At 37.8% G+C, this 18,535-nt stretch overlaps 1 protein-coding gene across 1 annotated transcript; it reads right to left on the bottom strand.

The window, feature by feature from the left end:
* Positions 1-1,102: 1,102 nt before the first annotated feature.
* On the bottom strand, positions 1,103-4,685 carry LOC149534705 (uncharacterized). The gene is made up of 2 exons (XM_089805146.1): positions 3,175-4,685; positions 1,103-2,027 (listed from the first exon to the last, which is right to left on the bottom strand). Exons 1-2 carry the CDS (start codon positions 4,403-4,405, stop codon positions 1,441-1,443), a joined length of 1,818 nt encoding a protein of 605 aa, XP_089661272.1. The 5' UTR covers positions 4,406-4,685; the 3' UTR covers positions 1,103-1,440.
* Positions 4,686-18,535: the final 13,850 nt, after the last annotated feature.

Raw genomic sequence — 18,535 nt, 5'->3', positions numbered from 1 at the left:
ATAAAAAATATTTAATATATTGTGATAATTAATATTGATTAGACATGTGAGATGGAAGATAAAATGATTGAAAAAATAAAATCTTATCAACTTGTCACAAATGTTGAAAAGATAAAGTTATAATTAATACATTCATTACAAGATGAAGTTGTTAAAAAATATTTATATTTTTTGTTAAAGAAAATTAATTTCCTCCTCACTAAAAATAGTATTGACCAATAGAATGGATAAAAATGTGATTTATAAAATAATAAAAAATTAGAAAAAAATATAAACATTTGAAATCTCATATAATCTTTTAAATTCTTTGATTTGATTGGTTAGCGATAATGTCATATTTGCATTGACATAAATGCATAAGTATTCCTGCCTTGGAGGAACTAATAATAATAATAATAATAAGTATATACACTTTATATATAATTTAGCGCCTAATTATCAGCATATGTATATATAAGCTTGTCTAATCATCTCAATTTATGATTCGAGAAATGATTAATTGGTAAAGATTTACTAAAAAGATGTGTAATGGAACTGATAAAGATATGATATATTATTAATTTAAACCCGAAGTGAGATCTGATTGGACAAAGTTTGAGCTCTAGATGACTTGCAAATATATAGTGATTTTCATTAGATTTTATATAGTGATTTTCATATCATATGATAGATTTTAATGACGTCCACGAGATTTAAAGATAGATTTTAATGACGTCCACGAGATTTAAAGATATCTATGGGCCCATGCAATCACCCTCCCGAACTCTTAAAAATAAATAAATAGATTCTTATTGGCGTGATATGGCATCAACCTATGTTTTTACCCACTTCGCAAATAACGAATGGATGCCTGCACGATAAGCTTCGTCCATTACACAGAGGTTCAGTACAAGACTGAATAATTATAATTGCCTCTGTGAACCCAAGTTTTTACCCACTTCGCAAATAACATGAATGGTTGCCTGCACAATAAGCTTCCTCAATTACATAGAAGTTCAGTAAAAGACAGAATAATTGCAGGTGTGAACCAGTAACTAGAATATGTTTGCCATGTTGTCAATCACAGCGATACAAATTTGAACAAACTATGGTTAATCAGAAATTCCAATCAATCCTTGCATGTTTTTTACCCTTTGGCTAATAGACAACTTTGAATGGTACATCCAGCAAATTCAGCTGCATAGGATTCTAGCCAAAAATAATTAGAAAAGTCAAATGCCCTTTTCATGTTACTTGTTACAGGTTAGAATGAAAACGTGTAAATATGGCATATGCACTTCCAAGCCCTTGGATGGACCTTACAAACGGTGGCACAAAGATCTATTTCAAACCAATCCACCACACAAATGGCAAAGAAGTTCCTTCACTGTCAAAATCTGTTAATTTTGAATCTTAATTCATAAAATTAATGCTGTATTTTGTTATACGCATTCTTTAAGTTTAGCCCATTGCTGGATCATCTTGCACCGCACATAGAGATGTGTTGACAACAATGTGTCTTTCAGGATGTGAAACATCTGTACGACCCGCATGCTGCACAAACTCTGCAGGTGACAAGAAAGTGCCATGGCACACACATACAATGCTGACTTCACCTCCTCTGTAGCTGTAGAGGAATCCATTGATTGTTTTCCCATCCTCACCAGTTGTTGAAACACACGGCATGTTGGCAAACAAGGACTGATGGGCCTCATTGTTCTTGCATGTTTTAGATGGCGATGAGGGCTTTGTTGTGGAAGTTTTTGCATTGTCTTGTGGAGTTGAAGAGCATCCCTGTTGTGAAGCCTTGGAAGATGATGAGCCCTCTGTAATTTGATTATCAACCATGGCAGTTGTGATCGATGATTGAACATTGGAAGGAAATTTCTCCTCTGCCACAATTTGTGGAGGTTCTACTTGGCTCGCATTACTAACTTCTGATGATGCCACAGTTTGATCTTGCGCTTTGTTTGCTGAAGATGCTCTCTGCATTGTTTCCATGGCAGAAGAGGCACTTGATTGGCTCTTTGAGTCATTACTACACGCCTCTGAAAAAAATATCAATGAACAGTGTCAGCCAATATGCGAGAACGAAAACTTCACATACAATCAGTCAAGTGAATCAATATGCTAGCCTCTGGATGTTATAAACTCAAGCTCACAAAAGCTCAATTAAGTCCATCAATATACAGTGACTTGGACACCGGTATGAAAGACAACTAGTTTACAAATGACTCTCATAAAGCATGTTCACAAAACATAATCAGGAAGGAATAAGGATTAAGGAGACAAAAGTAGATTTAGAAGAATGCCATTGCTATATCTCAACTATAGCATGGTGATAAGCAAATATGACATTGTAAAGTACGAAAGCTAACAGACCATGCAGAAATGACTAGGCTGACTAGTACAATAGATACAAAAATAAAATTTAGTTATGCAGGTTTTATGGCGCAACGTTCACCCTAAAAGCATAAAAAATTGATTGTCTCATTATCTATCCTGAAAACAACAAAGCATACATTTAGCCAAGAAGAGGAGGACTGATTTGGACAGGGCAAACCTGAATCGCCTGGGATGATATAATTCTAATCTGGTGAACCACTGGGTAAGACGACTGTGAGACTTGTACCATTTGTAGAGGGGGAAGATTGGGTTCAGCTCTGTCAACTTGTGATTTTGAAGGACAACTAGTGCATATGCACACTATAAGGGTGGCCAACTGTAGGAGTCCTAGTAGTTGAGGTAATTATCCAGACAAGGTGAGATGCATGTGTCTGAGCCCTGACCTTCATCAGCTCAAAAACATAGATAAAAAAAGTAAAAGAAATAATTATACAACTGAATGAAAGCCATATAAAATTCTAGGAAATGACAAATGTGGTACTGACTAAGCTATCTAATCTTATAACGAGCATAGTGTAGAACATGAACCATGAGTTTCACTTACAACGTCGAGAGACGTTAAGCATTTATTTTTCCAGGGGAATCACAACAGTTCTTTGCAACCTAGTTTTGAGTCCTAAATATTGAAAGACAACGACGAACCTTCAGGTAAACTGATGATAATGAGGTTTCCATCAGCCTTTTTGAACATAAGAAAGAATCTAAGATACCTCAATGAACAAAACAGTCTCAAACTTCTAGTGACATCATGAAACCACATACGAAGGTGCCAATATATGAGAAAAATACCTGGAGAAGACCTGGGCTCATTCTCCGAAACTGCTGATGAGCTCCTTCCAGAGGATGCTCCCGATGCATGAGAAGAAAGTGTAGGCCCTGGTCCCGTACATTTGTGTTGATCAGCAAACCAACTTGTTTGTGAGGGCATTTGAAAGGGAGGAAATGCACGCGTAGGAACAGGCTGCAAAACATTAGGAGGCAATGGAGGAGCGGAAATAGCAATCTTTGAGGAATCAGGAGCACCAGTTGAGGCAGGAGGCCAAAAGGGCATAATGTATGGAAAAGTATAGCCCAGGTGCATGGGCATTGGGAATGAATAAGACAGGGGCATAACAGGGTAAGCTGCTTGTGAAGCAATTGGAGCTAAGGCTTCATTCTTGCCAGGGGGAGGGGGTTCTTCTCCGCCATTAGAGCTGGACACCATGTTCTCAGTTTCTTGAGATGTCCTTGAACCCTTGTCCTCAATTGAGAGGTCCCCTTGATCAGATGTCTTAGAAATCCTCTCTTTTCTCTCAGATCTACAAGAATGTTCATTCTCCTTACCCGCCCTTTGCTTTTCCCTGATGGAAGACATTTGGGCTCCAAGCAACTTCTTGTCCTCCTCGCTAGAAATACTCCCACCTCTAGTCATAAAAACATAGGATGGAGCCAACGGAACAAACCCATTTGCATTTTTCTCCGCCTTCTTTGGCTGAATGGACCTAATCCCTCCTCCTCCCGCTTCTCTCCTGGCCTTGTGCAGCTGCTTTTCCTCTCTCTTCTTCCTCGCCTCCTGCCTCCTCAATGCATGAATCTCTCTTTTCCTCTGCTGTTTCACCATATCCTGTGACCTAAACATCTCCGATGAAGGTCTCGGAGGATCATGGATCCTAGGCTTCATCTTTTCCTTCTTCAATCCGAATCCAAAACCATCTTCCATATCGGGTCTCTGCAACCCTAAATCCCCATGACCAAAACCCTCTCTCCCAAACACTACACCACCCTCACAATTCAAATCCTTCCCATTTAGATCAAGATGCAAATTCACAGACACCCCCTTCTCCTTCTTAGCTTTCCCATGGCATCCTCCCAAAGACAACCCCAAATTCAACTCCACCTCATCCCCACTCTCCTCCTCCTTCTCCATCATCAACCTCTGCAACAAATCTTTAGAAAAAGCAAGAGAAGTTGCATCCCCTTGATAAAAACTACCCCTATTTATCGAATCCACCCTCTGGGCCATCATCAAACCCTCCCACATTACTCCCCCAAACTCCTCGCTTTAACACAAACCCATCCCCACCATTTCAATTTCCATAACGCCACATTCAAACCATATGATTGCCTCAAACAAACTTGGATCCAAATGGCACCAAAACAAAAGGCAATCGCACCTGAATATAAACAGAGGTCCTTGTCTCACAGGGATTCAACCACGAGGAAAGAGGAGAATCGATTTGGCGACACGAGGCCTCTGTTCTTCATCATCTACACCAATTCACTGCCCAAAATAATCCCCACCTTTCCTCACGAGTCACGCCCACCCCCAATTGTTATCTACGTGCCAGACCCATATCATCTAGTAATTAGCGGGGCAGTGAAAATTGAACACCCAAAATTCCAGCTAAATTTAGAAACAAGTGCGAAGAAGATTCAAGTCAAAGCAAATCTCTCAGCGTCTGCATGCACACATCGAATCCTCGCAGCGCCACGTTCCCCGAGCCTCAGAATTCCGACACGTGGAACCATCGCATCACTGCTGCACGTCCCATCTCCCACACGTGTCATCTGAAAAGAAGCGCAACAGTTTTTTTTTTCAAAAATTTCTCCTCCTTTGTTGCTTTGCTGTTGCAGAAGTTTCCGAGGAAGGTTTGAGTTCTCCAGAGATAGCAATGTGTTCTGATATAGCCGCCACGTGGGCTCTTTCCGCTTGGCCACGTGGCACAAGATTTGAGGCGCTGACGCGCCGGACAAGATGCCGAACGGAAGGTTTTCTGTTGGAATGCCAAGTGGCAGAGTTCCTGATGTCGAGGTTTTTAATTTGTAAGCTCTGCCTCAGGCAGACTGACACGTGGCAGATGTCTCGCAGGCCGGACAAGGGTCCAGCATCATCCACATGCGCCTTTCATGTGGCGGCTAACAGCTGGATCTTCTGCTTTCATTAAGGTTCCTCCACCATGTGGACGGGGGGATGCATTGGGGGCTTGTCAGATCATTCAAAGTCTTTATTTATTTGTGATTCCTTATATTCTATGCGGAATACTTACCTAGTACCATCAACGACCCTTTGTCCAATTCAATAGATGTCAGATGAACTATTGTTTAGTGGAAGGCACTCAATAATGGCATAAGGAGAAATTTTCTTTATAAGATATGGATTGTTTATGTACAATGGATTAGGTACTCTTAATCTTGTTGATGAAGGAGAAAAACAAAGACTATGAACCAATTTAAAATATAGTTTATTTTTATTTTATTTTAAAGAAAGTTTAGTAAAAAATTGACTATTTTTTTATGTAACAACTTTGATTCATGGTGGGCTCACTTAGAGTCATTTAACTTCACCCAATAAACTAGTGTGTTTGGCTAGAGGAAAAAGATTATGGGAATAGAAATACATATTATGGAATTGCTATTCTAGAATAGAAAATATGAATACCTATTCCTATTCTTGTTTGGTTCAATCGAAAATTGATGGAGAAATCATGAACCCAAAATTTTATGTTTTCTAAAATAAATAAATCTGGAATAGGAATATGTATTCCAATTCTTTAGGTGGAATTGCAAATGCTTGTTTTTGGGCCAAAATTGGAATATGTATTCCTATTCACAATTCCACATTGGTGCACCCAAACAAAGAATTTGAAATTTTAAGAATTTACATATGCCTATTCCACTCATATTCCCTCTGCCAAACAGACCCTAAAGGTCTATTGATCATTCATATAATTGTTGTATAAAATTTATTGAAATATTGGTATGTCGTGTATCTATTACACTTGTTTTAGTATTTTAAAATATATAGATTACAAAATTATACAAGGTCCTTGAGTATGAAAATTTAATGTTCATATTTTAGTACGTTTTAGAGATGTTTTAATCTAAAAATATCTTTCATTTGTTTGTTTAGAATTTTAGTACATATACACTAAAGAAATAATATTTTTTTATAGACAAAAAAATGGCTTCTAGAATTATCAACAATTTTGGGTTTCAAGTCATGGTGTACTTATAAATTTGAGTAGGAATAATCATGCATGGAGTTTAAATAGATATGTTACACAATTACTACCATGGTGTAAACATTAATAGGAAGTTAGATAGTTGTTTCTTTTTGCTTTCAATGAATAAATATAAAATGGAGTATAAAAACATCAAAGTTGAGGGAATAAATTGGACACTTCACAAAATTGGATAAGCCTCCGTACAAAGTAGAGCAATTAAGACTAGAATCCCATGAGCTTCTAACCAAGAAAGTTCCATGCATGAATATTTTCCAATGAACAAAAGACGAATTTCTCAACAAGAGGGTTGGAGCATTTTTGTGCTCTCCAACATTTTTATGCAACATGTATAAGTGAAGTTGAATGGCTCACAAAGAGCCCACCAGGGATCAAGTCTTGCTGAGTACAAGGCCCGAAGACATCGTAAGGGATGAGGCCAAGATTGTGCCCTGAGAAAATTTGGCAACGTGGATGCTCCTTGGTCCTTGGCTTGAAGGGGTTTCAAACACATGTGGGCTCGTATCGAGTACCTAAAAATTGTTTGTGGATGACCTCCATAAATTTTTTTTTTTAAAATAAAAATGAAATCTACTTCTTAATTACAAAAGTCACTTCTTGGCCAAAATAGAAAAAGGCAAAACAAAGCCACTTAAAACCAATTAAAATAGATATGAAAATAATCTAACTGAGTTTGAATCAAATTTGGGCTAACTTCATAAGCTGGAATTTATTTAGTGAACAAATGGAAGTGCTCAATAAGATGGGTAAATATTGGGCCTCCATTTTGTTGACCTAATCAGTCACATTGGCACAATGAAGAGTAGTTGGTGTAAGTGTGTTGTCATTAATAGGCAATCGATCGAGGAGTGTGCACCATCTCATGGGAACTACTAGACATCTTCATCAGTCCATATAAGAGATTGAGACAAGGCAAAGACTATCACATTCAACATGAAGAGATGTCACTATGACATAGTTGAGTAGGTATGGAGATTATTCAAATTTGGTTTGTATTCGAACAAAGATAGTGAAGTGTAGAAAGGACTTGACTGAATTGAGGCAAGACCCAAATTAGACGAAAAGCACTACTAGTCTAGACCCTACATCGTAGGAGTCATGAGTTGCTCCTGAACCACTCAGCAATTTGAATTCAAAATTTGGATTCATTAGTTTATGCAAGATAATCTCCTATGGTTTTGACACCCATAGATAAAAGGAGACTTCACATATTAAAAGAGGGGGCATGCCTATATGGAATGATGTTGATGAAATAGAAAGTGTTGGTGCAAGCAGAGATGAACAAGTGAAAAGAAAAAGAAAAGAGTGAGAATGATGTACTAATTCAGTAAAAAAGAAGAACAGGAGGAAGGATGAAAACATGAAGCAGAGGATCGAGACGCAAAGCTACATCTAACCAAAAGGAGAAGTGTGCACTACAGACAAGGGTGAGCAGAGAAGAGAAAAAAAGAGTGATACAAAAGGATATCATAGAATGCACCCAAGATGCAAGAGGAGATTGTGACATCTTAAAGGGTATTCATTGGAGTTATATCAAGCAAGAAGTGCTACACATTTAAGATCATATTTGATTACTTTCTAAGAATTGTAATCATCTTGTAAGATCTTAGTTGAGCATGCTTCAGTAGTAAGAATATCATAAATCCTTTAATGAGGTGCCTCTTAGAAGGAGTGCTAAACCCTGTAACCAGGTAGCCTTAGTAGGATAATTGTAATCCTAATAGGTTACTAACATTCTTAATTGAATGTGTTCTCAAAAGGAATGAGTAGTATCTCTTAATCAGACAACGTTTTATCTGCAGTACAAAAGGCTAGTGGGTATATTATCCCCACCATGGTTTTCATCCTCTCATCAAGGGTTTCCACATACAAATTTTTCGTATCCATTGATGAATGTGTTTGTGTGTGAGTTTACTTGTTTCTATCTTATTGTATTCATAATCATGTTAGCATTCAAGTGGGTGTTAGTTAGTATATTTGGAAATGTTGGAAGAATAACTAGTTTTTTAATTGGTATTGATTCACCCCCCTCTCAATATCAGTTGGGACCAATTGGTATCAGAGCTTAGACCCTAATAGTTGCAAGCCTTACAACTTAGGGGTAGATCAAACAATAGTCATTAAGTACAAGAAGTTGTATGAAGAAGATATTGATACTATAGAGGATTTGAAAGATGAGAGAGTCAATAGCGAAAAAAAAAAGCTTATGAAGAGTATCCAATGAGATTCATGAAATTATTGAGCAGATGGAAGAGTGGAGCGACTCAAACGAATCTGAAGAAAATATCTCTGACGTCACAACTAATAATAAGGAGTTAAGAAAGCCAATTGTAAAACTCAAGAAAGAATTGGAAGAAGCATGAAAAAGTTTGACCCAGACACAAAAATAGAAAATAAATGCTACATGTGTACTAGAGAAAGTTGAGAAAGCATTAGATGAAACCATGGAAGCAAAAAGAGAAGATGAAGAGAACACCAAACAAAAGGACGAGAAGATTCAAAGAATACTTGAGTAACTGAGAAGAACTAATGAAAGAAATGAGAAGCTAAGAAAGTTTAATGACAACTTTAAGAAGATAGATGAGCAACTCAAAGCTCAAAGGAAGACAAAGGACACAACTGATCTTGGCTATGAAGGAGAAAGAAAGCCTGAAAGCGATGACATCTAATAGCAAGAACTAGACAAGGACAATGAAAAACATCGTCTAAAGGTAAGCATCCTAAGAAACCAACTTTTCATTATTGTGGTAAAATAGGGAACATCTCAAATGTATCTCGGCACATAATGGTTGCACCTAATGCATGATATACTTTCTATGGTTACTTCAAAACATGTCACCAATATGATCACTCCTCCCATGAGTGTAGATCTTATTCTCATGAGAAAATATTTGAGGTGTTTTGTTACTACTATAACAAGTATAGGCACAAGGCAAAGGTATGCAGATCAAGAGAATGGACAAATCACAATCTCGTAGAACCTCCAATCCAGGTTAGAAGAGCAGATTCAACACACTTGTATGTTCAAACTATGAGAACAAAGGACATACAGTTGATCATTTCCAAACAAGAATCGATCAAAGGAACCACTTAATGCTTCTCATGCTACAATCTTCTATATATTCCTCTATTCTCTTTATAGTATGGTATTATATTTCTCTCGATAGATATTAGATGTTGTCATTTACATGGCTATCGGGTTTTTTCTCATGACTCATCTTAATGTATTTCAAGACTTCGTTATATAATATACTGTGGATTTCCTTTCTTGTCTCATGCTTGTGGAACAAGAGCCTTTGTACATTTTTTGTCTTTTTCTATGGACTTGCTTTCTTCAAGTTTATGCAAAATTTGTTCAGTATGTGACATTGTTCTTTTCTTCGTAAAGAATGACATCTTGACTAAGGATTCTCTCTTTTACAAAGAGGTTCATGTCCTGGGTCATCAAATCTTCTTTATTTAGCCAAGCTATGACCATTATGTACATCTTCCCTTGTTTGGATATTGTTATTCTTCATCAAAGGATCCATGTTTCACCTATGTGTATATAGGGAGTTGAATAGGTGCATTCTTGTTCTTCTTCCCTTCAAATTGGGGACTTTATCTTAATCAATCACTCCTCTTAGGTGGATGTCTTGTAATTGAGATTTTTCCCCTTTGAGGATCCTCTTGCCATAATCGATATATCTTTTTCACAATTGTCTATGCTCTTAGATTGAAGAGTCACAACTCCTCACTATGAATGTAGTCTATATTTTTGGTAAAAGGATATCTCCTCCTTGTGTAAGTAGGTATACTCTTTCTCTTCCTTCTCATGCCTATTTGAAATTGACATGATAAGGAGGGGGGCATATATACACCCTCCTTGTACAGAATTTTAAATTGCACAAGGTAGCAAATACATATGTTGAGCATGGCTTGAAGTAATTAAGCCCTTAATGCTAGGTATGTTTTCTAAGTGATTCTTAAATCTATGCATTGTTACTTCATCCCTCTTTTGCACACACAAACACATATGCTAAATCTCATAATGGGTAATGCAGAACAACTTGCTAAATTTCATTCATGGGTAACACATCTAGATAAATATATGCTAAATCTTATATTTGGGTAACACTTATATAGGTAACACATTCAAACACAACATAAGTCCCATACACGGGTAATGCATCTCTTTTACACAAAACTATGCCATGGTGTAAGGGGCACCCTAGAAATGCCCAAATAATTGAATTAACTAGCTGATAAAGATTTTAATGTCTTTGCATAGATTTGAAACCACATAACATGAAGAAGAAGGAATTTATGCAAACTGAAGATTGAAATACTACCGAAATAGTATTAGTTTTCAAACTAATGAAATTAAATACAAAGAAAACTCACTAATTACTCTAGCATCATAAAATCAAATACATAACAAACTCTTCAACTCACTAATTACACCCAATCTGCTTGTAGCTAGAAATGCGCCCAAGCTGCCTGTTAATGAAGTTGATAGCAATGAATTCCAATGGCCAAACCCCAAGGGAATGACATCTAGAATGTCACAGGAGAGGATAGACATCCTCTAATGCTAAGAACATATCTATAACTCACACATCCATGTTCTTCTCATATTCCACTGTGCCTAACAATAGCTACAAGCTCTCCTTTTATTCTTATTTTATAGGGTCAACCACTTTACACAAGCAATGTGGTATAAATAAAAGAAAAGAAAAGAAAAGAAAAGGTTAACGATCGCACAACTAGACAATTGCTAAAGTGGGGATAGTACAATTCACCCCCCTTGAAATTGCTTGTCCTCAAGCAATCTCAGTCTTGTTTCTTGTAACACTTGCTCACTCTCCCAAGTAGCATCTTCCTTTGGTAGGTCTCTCCATTTGACTAAATATTCTTTAATCACCTTGTTCTGCAGAGTCCTTTCCCTAGTATCCAGAACAGCCTTAGAAAACAATATGAGCTTCCCCTTCTCGTCCAATGGTGGCAAATCTGTAGAAGGCACAACTCTCTAAACAATGTCTTTCTTGAGCCTCGACACATGAAACACATTATGCACTCGACTGCCCTCCGGAAGCTCAATCTCGTAGGCAACCTTGCCCACCCTGCAAATCTCTTTGTAGGGGCCATAAAACCTAGGCTTCAACTTCTCTGGTCCACTCTTCTTGAGTGATGACTATCTATATGGTTGTAACCTTAAGTAAACCATATCCCCAACCTCAAAGCTACACTCTATCTGGTCCTGGTCAACATACAATTTTTGTTGATTTTGGGCTTGCTGTATATTCTCTTTGAGCACCCTCAAAATATCCTGACTATCCTACAAGAAGTCTTTGGCTTTGGGCATTCTACTATCTCCCAAAACCATATCCATGAAGGTAGGTGCTTCATAACCATACAATGCCATGAATGGAGTCATCCTGATAGACATATGATAAGTGGTGTTATCATGATACTCTCTCATATGTAGCCATTTGACCCAAGCTATCTGTTGTGCAGTCACATAGTTCCTCAGATATCCTTCCACCCATTTATTCACAATCTCTATCTTCCCATCTATCTGTTGATGATAACTAGCACTAGGTGTAAGATCTCTGCCACACAACCCAAATAATTCTTGCCAAAAAACACTTATAAATTTACTATCCCAATCACTGACAATGAAACTAGGTAGCCCATGTAACCTGAATATTTCTCCGAAGAAAAGATCAGCCACTTGTGCTACTATGTAGGTGGATGGAATAACAAAGAAGTGAGCAAACTTCGTCAGTCAATCAACTACCACATAGATGCAATCTCTCCCCTATACTCGTGGTAGCCCAGTGATGAAGTCCATAGAAATAATTTCCCATTTCTTATCTGGAATGGGTAAAGGTTGTAACAACCATGCAAGATATGTGTGGTCTCCCTTATTCTACTGACAAATTGCACACTCCCTGACATGCTTCTAAACATCATCCTTGAGCCCTTTTCATGTGAACTGCTCACGGATCTGCCTATATGTCTTAAAGACCCCTAGATGTCTAGCTACAGGTGCATCATGAAATGACTTCAGTATTACCTCCTTAAACTGTGATTAAGAAATCAAATATATCCTACCCTGGAACTTGATCAATTTGTCCATGACCACATAATGATCATCCTATATGGTGCCTACAATCACTCCAGAAGCCCAAGTTTCCCTCACACACTCTATCATTATCTTATTTCTCTAATCTCCTATAATCTCAGCTAGAGCACAAATATGAGGTCTCCTGGACAAAGCATCTGCCACCACATTCCTCTTACCTTTGACAAACTCAATGTCAAAGTCATAAGCCTGCAACTTCATAATCCACTTATGTTGTCTATCATTCAAATCATGTTGACTCGTGAAGTATTTGATGTTGTTGTGATCATTCTTGATAAAAAAATCCCCCCCAACTAGGTAGGACCAAAAATTGGCCAATGCATGCATAATAGCCAACATCTCTCGATCATAGATGGAATAGCTCCTCTCCACTCCATGGAGCTTCCTACTCTTAAAAGCAATGGGATGCTTCTCCTGCATCAAGACTGCCCCAATCTCATCACTTGATGTATCACAATGAAGCTCAAATGGCTTCGTGAAGTCCGGTAGAGCTAATACTAGACATGATGACATCACTCTCTTGAAATGATTGAAGCATCTCTAAGCTTCCCTTGTCCATACGAAGGCTCCTTTCCTAGTAAGGTCTATCAAGGGTGCAACAGTCTATGAAAATCCCTCAATAAATCTCTTATAAAACCCACAGAGACCAAAGAACCCTTTAAGCTATGTGAGGTTCGTAGGAGTAGGCAAATCAACAATAGCTCTAACCTTTTCAAGATCTACCCGAACTCCATCTACGCTGATGATATGCTCAAGGTATAGTAGCTCAGTTAACCCAAACTCACACTTAGATTCCTTGGCATATAGTAACTCTTTCTCCAAAATGGACAACACCATCTCAATATATTGTAAATGCTCCTCCCAAGTCTTACTGAAGACTAAAATTTCATCAAAGAAACTCAGGATAAATCTCCTAAGCTACCCCCTGAATACTTGATTCATGCAACTCTGGAATGTAGCAGGGGCATTGGTTAGCCCAAATGGCATAACCAAAAATTTGAAGTGGCCATAGTGACACTGAAAAGTTGTCTTCTCAATGTCCTCCTCCCTCATCTTGATCTGATGATACCCTGACTGTAAATCAATCTTTGTAAAAAAGTATGCACCATGCAATTCATCAATCAACTCATCTATTTGTGGGATGGGTTATCTGTTCATAATGGTCTTCTTATTTGATGCCCTATAATTGATGCACATGTGCATCGTCCCATCCTTCTTCTTTACCAACACTACTGTTGAAGAAAAGGGGCTCTTACTAGGCCTGATATGCCCCATCTCCAACAAATCATTAATTGCCTTCTCTATCTCATCCTTGTGTTTCTTAGGATGATGATAGGGAGTAATCATAACTGGTTTGGCTCGTTCCTCAAGCTCAATAACATGCTCTATTCCTCTACCAGGAGGAACCCTATGCATAATCTTGCCAAAAACTTTTGCATGTCTATCAAGTATCTCCTGGATACCTAGTGGATGACTCTTCACTTGTGGCTCCTGTGAGGCTGGCATAGTGAAACATTCTGCCACCCACTCTACATCATCATGCTGAAATAGTCTCTACATTCTCCTCAAGGAAATTACTCTGTAGCTCACATCTAAAAGTCCTTTAAGTACAACAGTTATGCTCCCATGTTGGAACCTCATCTCCGATTTTTCTAGGTTGAGTGTGAACTCAACTAACGAGGCCATCCATGTCATGTTGAGGATGACATCATAGTCTCCCATGTCTACTACATAGAACTCATCCTCCAACTCATAGCCATCTCCAAACCTGATGCGAAGATTAGATATCTTCCGAGTACATAATAATTTCTCACCATTAGCTACCATGACTCTAAACCCGGTGTGCTCCTCGGTCTATAAACCTCTCTTCGCTACCAATCTTACATCTATGAAATTATGTGTAGCCCTAGTGTCAATGAGTGAGATCACTTTTTGCCCCTGGATAGTACCCCTAACCTTGAATGTGATTGCCTTCTGAGCACCTATTAATCGTGCCAATGACTTCTCATCCTCAGGAATGTTGCTCTTCTCTGTAGTGCTATCCTCATTTGAATCAGAATGTTGATCCTTCCTCTTTGAATGTGACTCCTCTATTGAGAAATACTCCATTTGATTTTCCTTAGCCTTGAGAGGACACTTATGAGATAAATCCCAAGGCTCTCTATAATGAAAACATAGCTTCTTCTTCCTCAACTCATATAGGGTGTCATTATCCAACTTATTATCCCTTTTTAGCTGAGCATTCTTGTGAAAAGATTTTTTGTCCTTCTCCTTGTCCTTTTGTATATATGAATCCCTATGCTGAAATTTGTTCTTAAAAGAAGAAGATGCTAAGTCACGAGCCTTCTTAGTAGCCTCCTGTAATGTAGTCGGGTCATGCCCCTTGACCCAACCCCTAAAGGGATCTGAAAGTCCATCCATAAAAAACACTACTAACCTCCTCTTTGAAATATCTATGACCAACATGCTAACTTCTGAAATTCACTAATATATGTCTCAACTGATCCCCATTTCTTGAGTTGTGCCAACTCCTTAAACTATAACTTAGGATCCCTGGTATCAAATATCTCTATGAGCTTCTCAGTGAACTCCTCGTAAGATGTGATCTGATTATGCCCCAAGGTTACTGTGCCATGGTGGCACCACTCATGTGTTAGTCCATCCAAGTAAATAGTCACATATTTTATAGCCTCCTCCTAAGGCATAAGATTTAGTTGCAAGTATGTATCTACCTTTTGCACCCAAGCTCATGTGGTCATCTTCCCTAAAGCATCATACTAAGGTAAAGAAAGTTTCCCAACTTTCTTTCTCAGCTCAAAGTTTTAATTTCTCTCTCCTAATTTGGGCATGTGTCTCATCCTCAAGTCCATATAATCTCTGAGGGAAATATCTGCTTGAAACTTTGGTCCACTAGCCTCCTAGTCCCTCCTGATTTGATCCTGTAATTCAGTAATCTGTGGTTCATTAACTAGTTGAACTAGACCTCTGGGTGGGAAGGTGGGTAGAAGAGGTCTTAAGCTCACTGTTCGAGCTGGGTGTGCAACATGTCTAAGTTAGTAGCCTCATTCTCATTGTTGCCATGTCCATTATTACCATTAATGTTATTCTTAGGATCGTTGTTGTTGCCTCGACCTCCATTATTATTGCCGCTATTGTTTTCATTTCCCCCCTTGTTATTGTTTCCATTGTTGACATCACCTGGATTAAAATTGGTGCCCATCTATCTAGCCATAAGCTGCAACATCATATCCATTCACCTATTTTGCTCTTATTGCATATGTTGCCCCTCCTCTAACATACCCAATAGCTATCTGAACATTACATCCTCTTGATCTAGACCATTATTCTTGCCTCCACCTAATCCTATATTCATGTCATCTCGGTCACCCATACTGCTATCTTGTTCAAAGAATATCTCCTTTGTGTCTATAAGATTGGATTGTATGTCCCTCTACACGGATGAACTAGCCTTTTCACTCTGCAAGTCTGAACTCCTACTTTGTCTTGCTCTGGTAATGTAGAAATTATAAAGCCCCTGTCGCATGCTCAAACATAAATGCTTAGCCCCTTTTAATTTCTACTTCTAATGTTTTGACATTTTGTCAAACATTTTCCCCTCTATCTGGCTATCTTGAATTCCCTATAAGACCTCCATAGGATGGCAGGACTTATAGCTTTGATACCACTATGGTGGGCACCCTAGAAATGTCCAAAAACTAAACCAACTACTGATAAAGATTTTAATGTCTTTGCATAGATTTGAAACCACATAACATGAACAAGAAGAAATTTATGCTAATTGAAGATTGAACTACTGCTGAAATAATATTAGTTTTCAAACTAATAAAATTAAATACAAAGCAAACTCACTAATTACTCTAGGATCATAAAATCAAATTGAAAATTGAAAATTGAAGTGTCTTCAAATCTCTAGATTTTTACACCATCAAAAATATCCGGTAGATATTTTTAGTGAAAATTGAAGTGTCTTCAAATCTCCAAAGTTTTGCACCATTAAAAAGATCTCAGAGTCCTAATTCCAATGCAACTTGAACGGAGCAAAAAGGAGTCCATTTGTGCAAGTTACGCTTGGTCAAAGTTCTGATCAACAGGTAGACCAGAGGGCTAGATAAGGGGAAAAATCAAACCATCTCGAAAGTGGTCAACAATGGATTTCAAAATGAAGATCCTAATGAGAGCTTTCCAACAGAGTTCGTTTCGTCAAAAATGGACTTCATATGTGAAAGTTATGGCTGTTTGAATTTTGGAGGCAAAATGTAATAGTGATGACATCATCATGATATCAACAGCTCAAGTGATGACACATGTCAAAAATATGAGCAAATAAAATAGTGCCACATGGCACCTCAAGCTCGAATTTGGTGGTTTAAAAATTCATTGAGGAGGTTTAAACCCTCAACCTCTCATTCCCTACTTTCCCTCCTTGCCACTAGACCACATGGAGCATTTAACAAATTTGTAATAGATTTTCTATTTAAACTATGAATGCCGCCAAAGCCATTTGAAAAGATGCATAGGTGGGAGTTGAACCCTCGACCTAGCCACCCCTAAAATAGCTATGTGCCAATACACCACTGATGTGGCTTGTTAAATTCATGGCAAATGTATTATTTAACCTGTATCAAACAATAGAGCTCCCTTAAAATAGATTTATTTGTTATTTTTAACAACATTAACCCCTAAAATTATATAAATGCCAAAATGTAAAAATGGCAAAGGGGGTTATTCGAAGGGGATGTTTTGTTTTATACCCTTAATTGGTTTTGAGCCAATTTAGGCAAATTATTTTGTATAAAAAGGGGGGTAGGATGTCATTTGAAAAAGGAAAAAATTAAGGGAGACTTGAGAGAAATTGCTCTTGGTGAAGTTTTTTAAAAAAGAAATAGGGAGATTTTTCTAGGAGATTTTTTGGAGCCATTTTCGTACTTCAGAGTAGTATTGTTATGCTATCGAAGTGCTAGAAGAAATGGTCTTCTTTGGTGCATATTTGTAATTGATTTTTGGAGATTAATCAGATCGGTTGTACTCTATTGGAGCCGATCTGGAGACGTAGTCACATTTGTGACGAACTCTGAAATCAAACTTTGTTTGTACTTTCTATCTTCTTCTCTCTCTCAATTCTGTTTATTTCACCTCAAGCTTTTGAGTTTGTGATGCTTAGTTTCATTTATGTTAAATGTATTAAGACTTTTGCTAATTCAATTTTATTTAAGCATTCAATACTGCAATTAGTCTAGATCCGTCCATCAGATCAAGTGGTATCAGAGCTCAGTCAACTTTTATTGTAGTTGTTTTCTTGAATGCTAACAAGATCTAGGATTCAGAAGGGCGAAGGTAAGCTTGAAGGATTTAATCCTGAGATTGGAAAGCAAAGAACATTTCCAAAGATGTCTATTTTTGGAATGGAGGTTCCTTATGAGATCAGTGAGCAAGAATTTTGAAGAGCGTTCCTTGAGATGAAGGCTAAGGTGGAAATTCTTCTCCAAGAGAGACACGAATAACAATTGAGAAAGGCAAATAAGGCTAAGAAGAAGGAGGAAGCAAAATCCTCATTAAAGGATGACAAAGCCAATGGAGTAGGAGGTGGTAGTGACCCTCCTGAACCTCTGTCCTCGTCTTCATCATCTTCTTCATCTTCTCCTTCTTCTCCATCTTCTCCTCATTCTACTTCTTTTAATCCTTTCAAGAGTGGGTATAAGCCTAAGATCAAACTGGATGTAAAATTTGACTTGCCTAAGTATTGTGGTGAACTTAATGCTGAAAAATTGGATGATTGGATTCAACAAGTAGAAGTCTACTGTAGAGTCCAGAACCTATTAGATGATGTTTATAGGATCCAATTAGCTACTCTTCAGTTAGGAGGTACAACTTTAACCTGGTGGGAGAGTAAGACTCAGGCAAAAGTTTCACAGCATGGTAGAGTCAATTTAACTTGGGCAGAGTTTGTTAATGCTCTTAAGAAGCAGTTTTATCCCCTAGGACATATGCAACAGTTAATGAT

The sequence above is a fragment of the Cupressus sempervirens genome, chromosome 10, assembly GCF_028749045.1.
Source record: "Cupressus sempervirens isolate cs-2001-9-10 chromosome 10, ASM2874904v1, whole genome shotgun sequence".
NCBI classification, from domain to species: Eukaryota; Viridiplantae; Streptophyta; class Pinopsida; order Cupressales; family Cupressaceae; genus Cupressus; species Cupressus sempervirens.
The sequence above is the reverse complement of the archived record's forward strand: the minus strand, read 5'-3'. Positions and strand labels throughout refer to the sequence as shown.